The 17,083-nt window shown below is 50.9% G+C and overlaps 7 protein-coding genes across 7 annotated transcripts; 2 read left to right on the top strand and 5 right to left on the bottom strand.

Moving 5' to 3' along the window:
* Positions 1-279: 279 nt before the first annotated feature.
* On the bottom strand, positions 280-921 carry WHR41_09148 (uncharacterized protein; the record flags this gene model as incomplete). The annotated part of the gene is made up of 1 exon (XM_069377752.1): positions 280-921. The coding sequence occupies one exon, from the start codon at positions 919-921 to the stop codon at positions 280-282; it is 642 nt and encodes a 213-aa protein (XP_069225217.1).
* A 4,579-nt stretch (positions 922-5,500) lies between these two features.
* WHR41_09149 (uncharacterized protein) lies at positions 5,501-6,978 on the top strand. Its single transcript, XM_069377753.1, has 3 exons — positions 5,501-6,064; positions 6,159-6,357; positions 6,459-6,978. Exons 1-3 carry the CDS (start codon positions 5,553-5,555, stop codon positions 6,849-6,851), a joined length of 1,104 nt encoding a protein of 367 aa, XP_069225218.1. The 5' UTR covers positions 5,501-5,552; the 3' UTR covers positions 6,852-6,978.
* Positions 6,979-7,280: 302 nt separating this feature from the next.
* WHR41_09150 (uncharacterized protein) lies at positions 7,281-8,762 on the bottom strand. The gene is made up of 3 exons (XM_069377754.1): positions 8,679-8,762; positions 8,280-8,630; positions 7,281-8,220 (listed from the first exon to the last, which is right to left on the bottom strand). The coding sequence occupies exons 1-3, from the start codon at positions 8,706-8,708 to the stop codon at positions 7,468-7,470; spliced, it is 1,134 nt and encodes a 377-aa protein (XP_069225226.1). The 5' UTR covers positions 8,709-8,762; the 3' UTR covers positions 7,281-7,467.
* Positions 8,763-9,299: 537 nt separating this feature from the next.
* On the bottom strand, positions 9,300-10,614 carry WHR41_09151 (uncharacterized protein; the record flags this gene model as incomplete). Its single annotated transcript, XM_069377755.1, has 4 exons — positions 9,300-9,956; positions 10,013-10,099; positions 10,152-10,294; positions 10,353-10,614. 4 exons carry the CDS (start codon positions 10,612-10,614, stop codon positions 9,300-9,302), a joined length of 1,149 nt encoding a protein of 382 aa, XP_069225225.1.
* Positions 10,615-11,427: 813 nt separating this feature from the next.
* Positions 11,428-12,042, top strand: WHR41_09152 (uncharacterized protein; the record flags this gene model as incomplete). The annotated part of the gene is made up of 3 exons (XM_069377756.1): positions 11,428-11,604; positions 11,655-11,769; positions 11,870-12,042. The coding sequence occupies 3 exons, from the start codon at positions 11,428-11,430 to the stop codon at positions 12,040-12,042; spliced, it is 465 nt and encodes a 154-aa protein (XP_069225224.1).
* A 111-nt stretch (positions 12,043-12,153) lies between these two features.
* Positions 12,154-12,599, bottom strand: WHR41_09153 (uncharacterized protein; the record flags this gene model as incomplete). Its single annotated transcript, XM_069377757.1, has 3 exons — positions 12,154-12,331; positions 12,381-12,472; positions 12,549-12,599. The coding sequence occupies 3 exons, from the start codon at positions 12,597-12,599 to the stop codon at positions 12,154-12,156; spliced, it is 321 nt and encodes a 106-aa protein (XP_069225223.1).
* Positions 12,600-14,876: 2,277 nt separating this feature from the next.
* WHR41_09154 (uncharacterized protein) lies at positions 14,877-16,631 on the bottom strand (the record flags this gene model as incomplete). Its single annotated transcript, XM_069377758.1, has 1 exon — positions 14,877-16,631. One exon carries the CDS (start codon positions 16,629-16,631, stop codon positions 14,877-14,879), a length of 1,755 nt encoding a protein of 584 aa, XP_069225222.1.
* Between the last annotated feature and the right edge of the window lie 452 nt (positions 16,632-17,083).

The raw sequence follows: 17,083 nt of genomic DNA on the forward strand, positions 1-17,083 counted from the left end.
TACACGAGGGTATCTTAGCACGCCAGCTCCGAAGCACACCTGATCTTGCACACTGAGCGCAACGTCGCTTCATGCCGGGCGGCTGACGATGCATCTAAAAAAGGGAATGTAAGGAAGAACCTCGAGCAGTGAGTAAAATAATCTGGTCAATATGGTCTGAGGTCACAGAACAGATTGACCACTTTCAAATCATGGCCGTGACCATATAGACCACCTAATCACCATTTCCCAAAAGGGTAATTCGTTTCAATTGACTCTATTAGAGCTTCTGATCAATATTCAGCTATCTACAACCACTCCGGAGGCATTTGGGGAGGTGGAGGATGTGTTATAATTATTGACAATGATATCCTCGTCGTCGAATGGGTCATATTCTTCTGGTCGATCTTTCTCAGCAGGCGGCTTGCCGTACCAGCTACGAAGGCATTGCGTGGCTTCGATGATGTCGGCAGATAGGCGGTTCCGGTGATAAGTGAGGAGGTCGCGGCCGGCACTAAATGACCGCTCGGGGTCGTCACTCATACAAGGGATCGCTAAGCAATCCAGTGCGAATTTAGCCAGTTGTGGTGTTGAAGTTTGTCGTTCGATCCAGTAAGCAACGGGGTCGAAGTTGTCACTACGAGGGAGAGGATCGGTCGATAGATAGGCGTCCAGCTGGTCGATTGGCTCATGGTAAGCAGAGGTCTTCCTGCGCTTGTGCATATAGTCGTAGAGTCGTTGATGTGGATCGTCAGATGCCTCTCGATCATGTGTTTCGACAGCGGCGGCAGCGACTGAAGCGGAGCCCTGGCTTGGTTTATAGCTTGCCTGCCAGATGGCTTTCACCTGAAGCTCCACTTGTAAGATCCACGTCTGCTGCTCAGCACTACCACCACTCCATTCATCGATGAACCACTGCTTCTTCTCTCGTGGATCTAGCATGATCGCCGCATAGACGATGGGCGTCTGATCTGCCAGCTTGTAGACTTCTCACACTTCAACCATGAAGCCATGCAGCACTCCGAAAGTAACTTGAACGTATGGTCTCCTTCCGCATCTTCTTCAAACTGCACCCGCCAATTATCGAGCTTGTGCAAGAGCCATGCAAGTGTCTGATACCATTGGAAAAAGAAAGGCTTGTGACCTTGAGTAGCAAGTGTCGCCACTTCGAAAATCTTTAGACAGTCGTGGATCTTGTCGAGCTGCTGCCAATGGGCGGCAGTCAGGATGTCTTTCTTGAGCCCAGAAGCGCAATTATCGGGCTTATGCCGTCGACAGAACAGGTCTATACGCTCTTGGATGGTGAGAGCGCGGCCGATCGCGGTATAGAAGGAGTTCCACCGTGTTGAATTGTCTTGAAGGAGCTCAAGCTGATCAAACTCAGTCAGGGAGCCGCCCTTCTTGCACGTCATGAACTCATCGCGTCTTTGAGGGCTCCACCGGATGTATTGGACAATATTGTGGAGCCGTCCAACAGGCCCACGACCACGCCAGATCTCGTCACATCCCTCAAGATCACCTTTCTCCGCCCGTCGATTCAAATCCTTGTCTCCGCCCTTTCTGCCTCTACCGAGGATGAGGGCGCTTGCGCAGAGATTGACAACATGACCAAGGCATCGCAAGCGGCGGCTGACACGGTCTCTTATCGAAAGATTGGGGTATAGACGGCGTAGGATCGTGTGCACGGCAACGTCGTTCGATGCGATATTGTCTCCTATCAAGAAGCCTATCCGTTGTTCGATTCCATACTCCTTCACCACGCCAATGATGATCTCGCCTTGATGCTCGCCCGTGTGCTTGCTGAAAACCCTTCGGAAAGCAAGCAGCTTACTCTGGCGGGACCCTGATGGGCTGATCCAATGTCCGTAGATTGAGAGAATCGCAATGCCGTTTGGCGCGGTCCACATGTCGAACGAGAGGTGGACATCGCTCCGAGCATGTCGCAGCTCGTCTTTCAGCCGCTCCTTGTGATCGGCATATTCGTCCATGATCCACCGCCGCAGGGTAACAGCCGCGCGAGGAAGAAGACTGGCGAGGCCAGCATCCAGGAAAGTAAGAAGCTCCCTGAAATAGTCGTTCTCGAGGATTGCGAAGGCGAGCTGACAATACACTATCCATCGCATGAACAATCGCTTGAAGACGTCATAGTCGACTGTCGTTACGAGACTGCTGAAGGAAGTGATGCGCTTCTGACTGGTAGGTACGGGACCATCTTGTAGCCCTCACGATTGTAACCATGTACCGTCATATGATCGATACCGCCCTTTGTACCGCAGAGTACTGGTAATCTCTGCGGTTTCTTTTGACACTCGCAGATGTAGCAGTAATATACCTCTTTCATATCCGCGGCTCTGAGCAATGCCTCGCCATAGACCCACACCGCCGACGTCTTTTTCTTGAGTTTTCTCATTGAGGCTGTGGAGCTCTTTCTGATGTATTGTTCGCCGTTCAACTTGAACGAATCAAGGCACTGCTCCGCGGAAAAGAGGGGGTTTTGCGGCCATAGTGTAATTGAGTCCGAGGCTTTGGCGTCGGTCGCCGCCGCCGCTGCCGCAGTAGCGGTGGCACCTTTCAAGAACGTGAACATGGTATTTTAGAGGTCATACTGGCAGAGTAGAATACAACGCGTGTTGAACATGCCCCTAACGCGCCAGCCACGCGCGGCTTGAAAGTGCCGCGGCTTTACTTGTTACAAGGCTATGCGCCTGCACGGCTAACCATAAGGCTGAAAATGGTGATTGATCTAGATCTGAGCACTAGACCATATTGACCACTTTCATGGTAGGGTTCGACCATATTGAACAACGATTGACCGGTGATTGAACAGACCATTTTGGATTAGAACATTTTTTTCACTGCACCGTCGTGGTGAACATGGTAAATTTCACGCATAATTGTGTGGGCGCCAAGGTCCTGAGCAAGGGTGAAGCGTGATGCCCAACTCGAGAGAAAGAACGACTCGCTGTAGCGTATGTTACCAGTGTTGACGTATCGTTAACGTATTTGCTCAGCCTCAACTGCTCAAAACAGCCGATAGCACGGCGCTTAGAGTTATTGTCTGACTGAGCATTGCCGTACTTCGAGTTGTAGTTGCCGAAGAAGATTCAACCACTACACCATATCCTCCGCGGTCTCTGCTGTGTCCGGTCAAAGCGCCGGGGGTGGTGTCAGCGATTAGCGCATTAGAGAAGATACCAAGCTTGCCGCCGGATATGCGGTAAAACACCTCCATTGTAGAATCGACCTTTGGATTACTAAAAGGGCCCACCGAGGAGTCGGCGTAAACACCTAGCGCGTTGACAGAGGAGTTGTGCCCGGAGGAGAGGGCAGTGGCCGAGTTGGCGGGTTTAGTTATGGAATAGCCGATCGAGTGGGTCATCTGGTGACTAAATTTATCAGAATGGTCAGAAGTGAAACACGTTCAGGTCTTTCGGTTTACGCCTATCACAACGAACGCGTCCATGGCCACTTTCTAAGAATAGCGACCGTCGTGAGACCGGCGCGCGAGGAGCCGTGATCATGTTGATATGCATACCGTCGCCGATGAAGAGTAGTACGTTCTTTGTCTCACGGACTTCGGACAAATCCTTCACGGTTCATTATGCCGTTGTGTCGGTGCCGTTGTACCCATCGATGGCTTCATATTCGCCAGGCTCGTAACGCGCCACGCTGCTATGAGCCTTGGCCGCAACGGTGGCAAGCGAAGGGCTCTTAGCGTCTTGAGAAAGTTGGTCCTCCTACCTGATCAGTGTCAGGATGACGCCTGTTCTCAAAGTCAATCGGAGTATAGACACTACATGAGAAGCTTTATGCCCCGAGCTCAGGCTTCTTCACATCAAAGAGCTCAGCGGCAGGCCATGCCTTCTCAACGATCTTACCGACGGTAAAAGAGAATTTGTCGTTGGGGATGTCTGATCATACAAATTAACTCTCGAAAGTCTTCAGCAATGCCATCAGATATTTGCAAGTCCGCCAAGACATGAGCTGATGTGGCTATGCGTGCCTTCGGGTCGCCGCAGAGCTGTTGATAGGCGCGTATACCTCGAGACGAACATCGAAATGCTGGACAGCCAGAAAATCTAACGCATCTGGCGGCAGGATGCAATGGAGAGTCAGACAGCTACAGAGGCGCTGGAAGGTTTGTGCAGAAACGGCAGAGACGAAGCTGGCAGCAATAGCCGTTTATGGCAAGCGTAAAACGACCATCATGGGATTCTTGCTATACAAAAGAATTGCTTAGTATGAGCAAACTCAAGATGCAGAAGAGTCGCAGTCAAGTTAACACCTTTCAGAGCTCTGTATTAAACCTACGTATCTTACCCTGTAGAGCTGTAAGGGACTACGTAAGCTCTACATGCTGGTTAGGCTGAACTGTGGAATGCCTGGCCATTGGTAGCACTACGAACAAAGATGGCTGGGGGCATGCCACACTGTCAAATCACACGACGCAAGCTCCTTGCAAAGCAAAGTAAAGCATGGCCGAAACAGCGCGTGCGAGTGTTTGCACCGTGTATGGTTTACTCGATCAATGACCTGCCCGATTGGGAAAGTGAAATTAGACTCAAAGTCGCGCGAGGGGCTGAAATATTAGAGGAGCGAAGAAGTAAACGACACTGTGTCTTTAAGGAGATGTGGTAGCCTAGCCATGAATTTGAGAGGCTGAGCGTATCCCAATTGAAACTAGAAGGCACTGGGAGAAAGACGGCGCTGATGCTCAAAATGCGCAGGGTCTCTGGATGACGTTCTACAACTAGACCGCTATTCGCGGGATAAACGGTGGAGAGCAATACAGCCAATGAGATTCTGCTGGTGACCGGCTGGAGATACTGCATTTTCGGTGAATGAGCTCGCGACTTTCCACAGACGACGATGCGAAGTTCCGAGATGGTTGTTGGACCACGTTTCCTTCACAGGGCATCCTTGCGTTGCAGCCGGCGCTGCGGTGTCTTGTAGCTTACATATAACTAGTCATTGCTACCGGTACATGAAATTCTACACAGGTTCCCAGTATGATCGTGCCAACCAGCAACTCAAGGCAAATGCGAGCCTTACATCATGGTATGATTGTATCTGATTGGAAACCTTGGGCTCGTGTCGCGCTAGCGACCTGAACCATCGACCAGATGCAGTAAGCCTAGGGGATAACGATGTGAGGCGTTTCCTACATGCCAAGGAGATTCTACGGATGGACGTGGCTTTGCGAAATTGGGGTGATTTAGAAGATTCTGAATCCACACTCATAGATGAAGCAGAGATATGAAGCGCTCGAAATTATCTTCAATTTCAAAACCTGACAAGTTGTATCCAATCATACCATTACCTATGCATACAATTGAGCATTGCGGCGGCCCGGACCCTGCCCCACCCGCCCAATCATGCGCTTCTCTTCTTTTGCTGCCTACCGCTAAAATAAAACCAATCAGCGCCGGCTGGTGACATTCATCAAATACAGCATTCAGGCATGATCCCTGCCTGTATGGCACCAGCGACACCAGGCCTCTCTTCCTACTCTGCAACAGTCTATCCTTCCAATCTTTTGACTTCTTACTACATTTGCTCGTATCAGCCACTCAATGCTTTCTTCCTTTGCTAGGCCTGCAAAGTTAAATCCACTTGCTGGGCATACGAGCGCCGCAGTCTCCGAAACAATTCGCTCATTGTCTTTTTGCTCTCACCCCCACCCGTATCTGTTGTTCACAAGGCGTTACAAAAGAACCGCCATGTCGCCTCACAAGGCGCCATCCCGTGAACCAAATGCCGCTTTCAACGGTCAGCGCCAGCCTCAATACAATATCTCGGAGGTCGCGCAGGGTGACCTCAACAATACCGCGTCAATGCGCAAGGTCGACAAGATTATCGCCAACCCGGAGCTGGCCCATCTATCACTCGCAATCTCTGTCAACGAAGAGCACGATACTGATACAAGGGCCAAATATCGGCCTTTCCTCCTTGACGACGCTGTTGCCGCAGGTGACTGGGTGGCAAGGTTAGAATTGGCCACGGCGACCGAGATGGCGCAGAATGACATTGCTTTCACTGGACAGAGGCTGGGAATACTGGTCTTGTATGGAAGTTTGAGGAGCCGGTAAGGCTAGCCTTTCATATCTTTACCCTTGGCCTTGCTCTAGTCATGACGCATTCCGCTTTTTGACCGTACCTGTTAAGCTAACGCTTCCCAGGTCTTACTCCAAATTACTTGCCTTCGAAGTTTCCCGCATTCTGTGGCGCCTGGGATGCGACGTCCGCATCTATGATCCGATAGGATTGCCTGTCAAAGACGATTCACAGCACGGACACCATAAGGTCCAAGAGCTGCGCGACCTGAGCCGGTGGAGTGATGGGCATTTTTGGGTCTCACCTGAGCAGCACGGAAACCTGGTATGCATACCGGATCGTAGAGCTCCCACCCTCCTCCTCCATCCCACCTTCCCTTAATCACCCCCACCAATCCTTGATCGACTAACGCGCATCCTTGGCAGACTGCTGTCTTCAAAAATCAGATTGACTGGATCCCGCTTTCTACTGGCAGTGTTCGGCCAACCCAGGGCCGCACCTTGGGCCTGGCGATGGTCTCGGGGGGTTCTCAATCTTTCAATACCGTCAACAGCCTCCGTATACTCGGCCGCTGGATGCGTATGTTTGCCATCCCCAATCAGTCCTCAATTCCGAAAGCCTACACTCTCTTCACCAACGAAAATGCCGCAGAAGGAGGATCAAGGCTTATGCCAGGAGCTAACAGAGACCGTGTGGTCGATTGCGTTGAGGAGTTTGTCAAGTACACTATCCTAATGCGCCCGCACTTCGGACTGATGGGTGATCGGTTCAGCGAGAGGGAAGAACAGAGGGCAAAAGACGTAAAGCAGAAAGTATAGAATGACGAAACATAGAAATGGCTAGGACTGGTAAAGGGGTTCCATGTCTGTTAGTTGCAAGATCTAGAATGATTGGAACAATATAGCGTAGAATCCTCGAAATTCCACGATGCAGACTTCTCAAAGATCGCGGCAGGCGAAGACTCATTTCTCTATACGCGTGCCGCAGCCATCATTTCAGCCGTCTGGTATACTTCAGGCAATTTGCGATGTATCTGAGTTGTTTTTGATTGCCACATTGCTTAGCTTTCGCTTGCTTGAAATATTGGCATATGTTAACTTTCACCATGTGGCTTTCTCGTAACTGAGACCCATCTACTTCTAGCATGTGAGAAGGCGGCGAGTGTTCAACAAAATCTCTTTAGTGAGTGCCCGACGTGTCAGACAGTAACCGCTACCTCACGGCTCCGGGATCGAAAGAGGACAGAAACCTTCTCGTGTTGTTCCTAGAAATCTAGCACAGTTTAAAAAAAAGGCTGGTGAGCTATCGCATGAATCTTGGATCTTGGTTCTCTCAATACACGTCACCATTTCTCACCGTTCACTGCTGACCGTGATGGCAACCCTTGATTTTACACTGAACAGCGTGATACTCATGGAGGCCCCTCCTCAACCTTTAACAAATTTCTGCCAGCACCGAGAAAAGCACTTTATTGAGGATGCGCCAGTCCTCGCTAGCCATCTGGGCATTGAGATATCCCGCCCGCAGCCTAGATTCTAGCTCTGCAGTCGATAGGCCTCCCTTATTGTGCTGGAATATGATCGAGAAAGCGATTGAGCAGGCGGTTGTGTTGTCTGTGCTATAGTCGGTGATGCGCGTGACCGTGTTCCATTCGCAAAAGGCGTCTGTAGATTGATGTAGGCCGAGTGTGGTAGCGTCAGAAGGTGCGATCGACCCGAGCAGTGTGTCACCTTGAGGTAGATGTCGTAGTGTGGGGAGGGACTGTGCGGAGTCATGCGCCATGGGAGGCCCTAGATCAGCTGCTTTTTCAAAAAAAGACGTACACCGCCCGGTAGAAGCGTATGAACTCGTGCACTGAGTACGCGGTGCACTGTAAAGTTCTCTTCTGTTTCGTGAAGTGACTGAAAAGGCACTTGCGGCGCTGGCGACGTCGGAAAGGGCTGAGTTGACCGGTTGTTCAGCCGCTACGGGCGAGACAAGATCAACCTCCTTGATATAGGCCTCCTGGGGGTGAGAGACGTTGGATGGGGAGTCTGAGTTTCGATACTGTTGACAGGATGGCGATATATCGCTCAAAGCGGCAGGGAAATTGAGAGCATCTGACGGCCACTCCTCGCTGAACGAGACATGCCGATCGGTGGCAGAAGCCACTTTGTCAAGGAATGATGATTCGGCAGCAGTGTCCGACTTCGAGTGGGTTCAGTATTGCAATATAGTCTTCAAGCGAGAGTGGGCTTGCTGCTTACGTTGGCACGTTTGGCTTCTCCTCGGTCGTTCGTAACAGTACCCTGGCGTGAGCTGGTACCAGCCTTAGCACCAGTGGCCATCCGCACAGCAAAAGCGCGGACAAAGAGGTCTTGCGCACCGGCCCTCACACCCAAAGCCAACAGCAGGTCGCGCCGGGCGTCATTCTCACATCTCAATCGCTCCATTGTCTGAACTACCGGTGCATTATCGTCTGAAGACTTGGTGGCAGACTGGTCTTCACCAACCAGCCCAGCAAGCTTAGCCAATTTGCATTCAAGCTCGGCGATGTAGGCACGCTTGCGTTCGCGGCTACGCTGCTGGTTCTGTCGGATGCGCTCGAGGTCTTGTGCCTAGATGATGTCAATGACGCCTCGCGCCAGTGACGGTGGGATGCTCACCTTCGTCTTGGGCTTGTTCTGCGGCGCCATTGTGGATAGTATATGACTGATCTGGGAATGTATGGCTAGAGCCGCAGTGACGGGCGGGATAGAGGTGGGGTGTCAGTAATTTTGTTTCAGAGCTGCGGAGGATAGAATGCGGAGGAAGGAGACTTTTACAGTAGCAAGGTTGAGGATCATGACCGAGGCAAAACATGTCAGCCGTTTGTCCACGTGATGGCCCCGCTCGTTTGCATACCTGACAAAATCTTGCGACTGCTCGCCAACATTCGCCTTACAAAGCGTCGTGGCAAGCTAAGTATCGTCTATGTCGCTGAAAATCTTGCCTCTGACGATTTGCTAGTTCCTCGTGAAGAGCGGGATCACAGGGAAGGCTACACTCACATGGATGTTCAATCTGTAATCGCGACAGATGAGTGGAGTGCTTCTTTGCGATTCTTCTGAGTCCTTTCGTCTGGGTCATGAACGCCCTCCAATGTTGTGTTTTAATCTATTCTATTTTTTTATGGGATTCAAAAGGCCGGAATCGATGTTCTTGATGGTCATGAACCGTCCCCGTTACGAACATCCCGATCTCCCTGTGCTGCATATATCCTAGTCATCTCCCTGGTTGTGCAGCAATCACTCCTTCCATCCACGCCTTTTGGCAATCCACTTGACCAAGTAAACCAGACCCAACAGCACGGGAACTTCGATCAAAGGCCCCACAGTAGAGGCGAGTGCCTGATCACTGTCGGCTCCATAGGTTGCAACGGCGACAGCAATAGCTAGTTCGAAGTTGTTACTTGCTGCCGTGAAGCTTTGAGTAGCAGATAGTTTGTAACCGAAGCCGAGGCGGTGTGTTATTAGGAGGGTAATGAAAAAGACGGTAATAAAGTAAACGATCAAGGGTGCAGCGACGCGCACCACCGAGACGATCTGGTGGACGACCTGACGACCTTGGCTGGCGAAAAGTACCAGGATCGTGTAAAGAAGGCCAATAAGAGACCAAGGGGAGATATACTTTAGGAAGACGCGGTCGTACCAATCGCGGCTAACGATCCATTGAAGCGTGAAACGCGTGATGATAGCGGCGCCTAAGGGAATGCCGAGGAACACGGCAACGCTAACAGCGACTGTCGAGTATGAGACTGTGATTTCAGATTGCGAATGGCTGATGATGTTGATAAAAAAGATAGCCAATGGCGCATAGAGCACGATCTGTAGGACAGAATTAATAGCCACTAGGATCGCGCAGTATTGGTTATCGCCACCGGCTAAACCAGTCCAGATCAAGACCTGTGGTGATAATGTTATTAGCAGCCTTCTTTTATCGAGAATTGGACTCGAATTACCATTGCGATGCAACGTGCCAGCCCAACAAGCACAAGGCCCTCGCGGAGGCCAGGCTCGTCGGGAAGAAACGCCCAAGCTAATGCAAGCTGCCGTAATTAGTATCATGAAATCTCAGGTCATTTTTAACTTGCGGCATACCATGAGGAACGGAGCAACAATCCAGTTGATTATGATACTAAAGCCCACTTGTATCCAAAGTTGCTTTGATCGGAAGGCTTGATGTAGCGTCTCGTACTTGACTTTGCATAAGATAGGATACATCATCACAAGCAGGCCGATGGCTATGAGTTCCCTCGTGTCACTAGAGGCTCGTGAAACGATTATGCGGAATTTACGTACCAATTGGAATGGATACTCCGACGAATTTGCCCTTCTCTAGCGCGGGACCTGTGTTAGGCACGAAGTTGCCCAGTAGAATGCCAATAACCATGGCGAGCAGGATCCAGAGTGCAAGTAAGCGGTCGAGCCAGCCGAGAGCTTTGAAGGCAGACGATGGCTCCTTGTCGGAGACTGGAGTAGATTGCTGCTTCTCGATGTCCATAGTGGAGCTGCGGGTGTCTGTTATCGCAGTAGGATCTATCGCCTCTTGCTTTGGTGACATGGCAACAGATGCGGTATTGTTTGCTAGAGTTCGCGAAGGAGTCGATGACTTTACTGCAGTGTTGTATGGAGAGCAAAAGTCGTTGCTGGTCCGGTTGAATTGCTCCAAGAGACAGATGCTTTTCAACAGGTGCACAATCAACTGATAGGAGCGCGCTGAAGTAAGACATGGTCACATCGTATTATGTCACTGCAAGACATTGATTGGTCGAAGTTGCTGGCACGTTTCCAGACTGCACGCTGCCACAAGGGCAGGAGGTTCAAGTGTTCTCTAGGTTCAGCGGGGCTTTTTTGAGCCCGTCACCGCCCAACGCTGATTCGCCAGTGTCGGCAGGGTTGTCTTCACTTAGTCGTTGCGAGAGGGCAGTCCGTGCATATTGGCCACAGTGGGAAGAGGGCATGTCATCACCGCTCATTGATTGGGCGTCAGTCAGCCAATCTGCGATACGCATGAAAAGCGTGCAGTCCGTGACCTATGTCGAACATACGCGCCATTACTTCTCGTGAGAAGAGGATACGCCGGGAATAACGTTGCATGGTTCTGGAACGAAGCAGACTCTTTGATCGTCAATATGTATGCCAGTTCCTGACGACGGTCATGCACGTGTACGCTTTAAAACGATCTCTTACACGATCCCCTCTCCTCACGCTCCATCCACAATTGATTTACCAGAGACCGTCAAGCTTCACACCACGCTTGCCGACACAGCTCGTTCAGACGTTCTTCACCTTCGCCACTCACCAAGACCTTTCCGACAAATTTACACCATCATTTTTGCGCCCACCTGCCCTGACCACGACTTCTGCTCAAATCATGCCTTCCGCGACTTCTGAGGCCGCTAATGATCCAGAGAAGCCGTGGTACGCCGCATACCCGGAAGCTAACTCGAGACCGACGCCTATCAGCTGCTCAGAGGTGTTGGACCTACTGAAGAAAGCAAATGATGGAACGAGACTCGTGCTTGTCGATCTGCGGAGGACAGACTACGAGGTACGTCAGATATGAGATTCGTTTCGATCGCTTTTTGATTAGTTTTACAGGGCGGCACAATCAATGGCTCCATTAACTTGCCCGCTCAAAGCCTTTATCCAACTATCCCTTCGCTCTACAGTATTCTCCACGCTGCCGGTGTTCGTGACGTTGTATGGTACTGTGGTATGTTGGATCCCAATGTGTCTCTGTGAGCGTCTACATCTGGGTGCCTGTCGAGGGATGCCGCTCACCCACTGGCTTTCTGCTCACCTAAGTTGTGTAGGATCGTCTCGCGGTCGGGGCAACCGCGCAGCCGCATGGTTTGCAGACTATCTCAAGAGTAAATCAGATCAAAGGATGCAGAGTCTGGTGCTAGAAGGTGGTATCAAAAAGTGGGTTGGCGAGAAAGGGGAATACTTGCATTACATGCAAGATTATGATGAGTCAAAATGGTGAGCGCATCCAAGGCTTCCGTGCACCAAGACCGATAGGGGGAAGGGGTGATACGGCAAGAGAGGGCTCCTTACTGTCGATAGTGAGTTATTCGAAGCTGCGCGCCACATTTTTTTATCTTCGGTTGTTTGTGCTCGCTTCTTCCCGCCATTTGCGTTTACTGCGTCGCAGCTCGAACATGACTAGACCGGCAAGGGAGAAGGTGATGCCGACAAATAGCTGTGTGAACAGATACGATCTTTCTGAGTTTGGTCGTCGGATGTCAAGTGCAACAACTTCACAGACCAAAGGGCTCAGTTAAGAAGCGTCCCAGTGCTGTGGATTCGTTAGAGCGTACATACATGTGGTTGGCAGAATGGCCGTTATCCACGAAACAGAGAATAAAGACGCAGATTTCTAAGATCTGAGAGTTCAGCGCAGAGGCCCCAATTGTCTGTGTAGAGCCGTAGTTCGTAAATGCACGGCATAAACAAAATACGCAAAACCGGTTGACTCTCGTGGTCACTAACCATCCAGAAGACTCCTAAGATGGCGCCTAAGAGGAGAGCAAAGAAACCCATTAGCTATGAAATTGTGCAGGTATCTAGAATACGAAGTATAATAAGCCGTAGAAAAAGGTAAGCGTACCCGCGACAGTGAAGCGGTCAAACCTGTCGCTAGAAATGCCTATAATCAGGCGTCTAACCGCGGTGCTGATATTGAGTAAGCTAATTAGGTCGCTAGCTCGCTATAATGAGAGCCTAATTGAAAGCGCAAAGTCTAATAACGATAACAATAGTGTGATATAGCCGGACATATATATAAATAGTTAGGCGAGGAGAAGGATCACATTAGACTTCGTAAGTAGTGAAGTGTCAAAAATAGTTACGGAACCCGAATTGGTTAGTGCAATCGCGGATTAAGGCTGTCACAATGAAGGTCAGGAAAAACGTAATCAGTCACGTGGAAAATTATGCCTAGCGTAGCCTAAATGCGTCGATAACAGTTGCGGTCGACCAGGCAAACAAGGCCGCTCCGAAGCCAGAGCCGGCACTTGCAAACCCGTTCGCCAGGATACGGCGGGCGGGCCTCGAACCACTGGGAGAGGATTGGCAGGCTAGGAACGTGCACAAAACCTATACCGAGGTTGACGAGAATCCCTTGAGTCATCATAAGCTGCCAGACGCGGTCCTTGAAGCCGGCCATAACGTAGCCACTAGTCTGCAGCACGATCCCAACGGAGATAGTCATGATCCTGCCAAAGCGGTGGGTGAGTACCATGACCAAGGGAGCCGCGATCATCGCGAACACAAAATTGACGCCGCCAATAATGGCGAACTCCAGCTTAGAAGCGTCAGGGTAACGATTAGTGTTCAGTTAGTAGGAAAGATACAGGCCAAAAGACTGGGATTCGCTGGCAGAAACGCTTGAAGAATTCGGGAGCTTGATGCTCGCGCTTACCGCCACCGCGCCCCATGTTGAGAAGTTGACAAGAAACATCAATACGACGCACACCCATCCGTAGCCGCCGTCTGGCGGTGTTGCGCTGATTTCTCCAGAATCGAGCGCAAGAGGCATTGCGGCAGATGCACATTCAACGGTCTGACGAAAACCACTTGGGGGTGGTCTTTTGACAGCAAAAGTCGGAGTGTCGAGCAGTCAATACGGGTCCGACCGCGTGCGGTTGAAAAGCTTCCGGGCCTGAATACAGGAAGCAGCTAGGGAAGGAGTACCAGATGCCGGTTGCGCCAGGTAGTCATGTAGTGACAGACTGTCGAAGCAGTCACATGTCGCCCCTCTTTCCCTCTGGAAATTTCGCCGCTTCGCTGCCTTGCCAAGCAATGGTTTCTGCGGCGACGAGTATCCGGCTCTCGATAGACGCTGGAAAAAGGCGTCGCAACGTCTCCGTCCAAGAAGTGCGAGCCACTTGGGAGCGCATTGTAGCATCTGCACTTTTTGACAGCTCCGAAGCTATCCTGTCCTTATATCCGAGTGGTGCCAGGCTAAATGACGAAGACAACGGGCCGCGGACGAGATTGCCATCAAGCATGTCGGGGGTTTGCTGTCACCGGCCGCGAAAATCTATGTTGGTCTTTACGCCTTAGCGATGACCTTCCGCCCGAACCGTTCGTTTTGGAGTGTTCTGAGATTGTACAAGGCTGAGCACGCACAAGACCGCTTTACATGAAGTATCATTTTCATACCAACCAGGACGAGTTGACAGTGCAGCGAGGCTTGGCATTCAGATATTATGCTATCGACAGAGACATCAAGAAGGTAGAGAGATTTTGTCGAAGACGATAATGCTGCTGAAATTGAGGAGATGGACGAAAGAAACTACCCGCGGCGGATTTCACTCGAATCCAACACTACATTCTACAGAACTCGCGCATGAGAGTGATCGGCATCGGAGAGCATACTGTCTAGCAGGAAGCGTTAAAGCCCAGGTTGGGATGGGACAACGGGTGAAGCATGCGGAATGAGAGGCTTAAGGAGTGCGGATGGAAGAGCGATATGGGGAGAGGATAGGTGGAAGACCCAGCAATAGCAGGGCAGCACGCGATACTGAACATATTCTCTTACAGTAAAGGATAACTAGCGATAGAGACTTCTATACTTACTCGTATAATCATCGCGATGAAAATGACATGGCTAGGAACTATTGAATGTAGGAATTTCTTACGCTACATTCTCTGAGGACAATAAAACTTGCTAAGCGTTGATCAATTCCTCCCCTACAGTTCAAGCCCATCATCGCAAGACCGCGTGCCGAATTTTAGCACAACAACTCGCCTGTTGCAACAAACACTTCCTAACGTCTCACTTGGCCTTTCAACATCGCACTTATTCCTCGTTCCTCAGAAGTGAGGTGTGTTCAACGCCATCAAACACAAAAGCCCAGAGATGAGTGCTACGCAGGGCAATGTGAGCACCCATCCAATGAAAATGAACCCCAACTGTCGCCAATTGACAGCTCCCAGATCATAATTCATCAAAGCAACGCCCATTGACGCACCAACCAGGCTTTGCGTGGTCGAAACCGGAAGTCCAAGCCTTGAAGCAATGAGAATAGTGATGGCAGCACCCAGCTCAATAGCAAAGCCGCGAGTTGGGCTCATTTGAGTAATCTTGTTACCAAGCGCGCGAACGATATGGTATCCGTAGCACCAAAACCCAAGACCGAGAAGCAGGGCAGCGACGGCGAACAGCCAAACCGGAGTATCAGACTCCGTTGCCACAGCACCCTCAATGTATGTCTGATATACAGCAGCCCATGGACCGACGGCATTAGCAACGTCGTTGCTGCCGTGCGCGATGGACATCATAGCCGCTGACATGACTTGGCAATAGGTCCAAAGGTGCTCGACTCGAATATCGTAACGGTGTGCGCGGCCATGAATGGCGCGAAGAAGGCTTGAATCGTGCGTTACGACATCACGAGTCACCCCCTGAAGGAGGATATACTTCAACCAGCCCCACCACTTCAAAGGGTTGAACCAGGATAACCCTTCAATCGGTGAAAGGAAGCGCTCTTCAGGTTCGACTACCATTTTGGAATTCGGTTCCATGTTTGGTGCAGTATTGACTTCGCAATCTTTAGGCTGATCAGTCCGGATGCCTTGTTCAGTCGAGCGGTCCTGGCTAGGCTGATCGGTATGAGATCCGTTTTCGGAGAGATTTTGTACGCCACGGAAAGCAGACGCTTTGGCTTCGTCATGCTTGCCTGCTTGTGCATTGCCGTAAGCGTCCTTGTAGTAGTCCTTTACGTATTCATCTCCTTTACCGGGCCAGAATAGCTGAACATCGTCCTTGCGAAGAAGTGGGCCCATAACAATATGCCAGACACGGAGCCTCGTATCCTTCTTGATCAACTTGCGCTCGAAGAATGGCATGAAGAAAACGTAGACGATGACTGAAACGCCAACAAAAATCCCTAGGATGATTCCGACAATTTGGCCGGCTCCGAAATCCTCGAGCTCGCCAGCGGCTGGGGCCTCAACAATGAGGAAGAGGGCCAGAATAGCGGCAGTGGCAGCAATGTACACAGGGATCAAGCGCATGGCCCACTTGAAACTGTCTTTTCGATCGAGTACGGAGTACTTGACAGTTGCGAATATAAGGGCAGAAAAAGCGGCAGCGATAGCAGGGGCGATCACCCACGAGGCTGCGACTTGCGACACGCTGCCACTTTCCCAAGCCCAAGTGATCGGTGACTGAGCCGCGAAACCGACACCGACCAAGCTGCCCACAACCGTGTGTGTGGTAGACACAGGAAAGCCGAGGTGAGTAGCAATGAGAAGCCAAGCAGCATTGCCGACCTCTGCACAGCCCATTGCCAACATAAGCGTGCCGGGTCGCCCTTCGAAACGGCCAATAGATATGATGCCATTTTTAATAGTGTCAGTGACACGACTGCCCAGAGCTACAGCACCAATGAACTCCGTAAAAGTAGCAAGAACACCAGCTTGAGACATTGTGAGTGTCCTGGCGGCTACAGACGTTGCATATGAGTTGGCGACGTCGTTCGCACCGTTGCCAAAGGCAGCACAGGCGAAGGCGATTGTGGTGATTGCAAGAATCCAGTCGTATCGAGCAGTAGCCGGAGGAGCCATAGCGGGCTGTGGGAAGCAAAACCTTGCGTGGTAGGAGGTTCAGTATGAAGTATACACAAAAATGGACTGAAAGAAGTGTTCATTTATATCCGTAATATCGAACTTCGCATAGGCTTTGTCTTCTAGTATTCACACGCAGCTTCCCTTGGTCAAGACTAACCGCGACGGAGACATGGCAGCTGGCATATAACAATTTAGTAGCGAATACTTCCGCCACGTGTATCGTCTGTTGACAGCTAAGTGGTGCCTTTGTGTTCATGCCAAGGAGGCCAAGATTGATCGGGCTCTAACAGGGCTCTCCTTTTTGTTTTTCTCTTCTCGTGAAACAGGGTTGGTGACATTCCACCGAAGCAGGCGGCCTTACTGTTACATGTAACGACGAGGCGGCCGGCGCTATTCAGAACCGTAGGAAGACGTCATTTTTCGCCTGCGCAGCAATCGACGAATGTTGT

Source organism: Cladosporium halotolerans (genome assembly GCF_011745625.1).
Source record: "Cladosporium halotolerans strain TM138-S3 chromosome Unknown Sca66, whole genome shotgun sequence".
NCBI lineage: Eukaryota > Fungi > Ascomycota > Dothideomycetes > Cladosporiales > Cladosporiaceae > Cladosporium > Cladosporium halotolerans.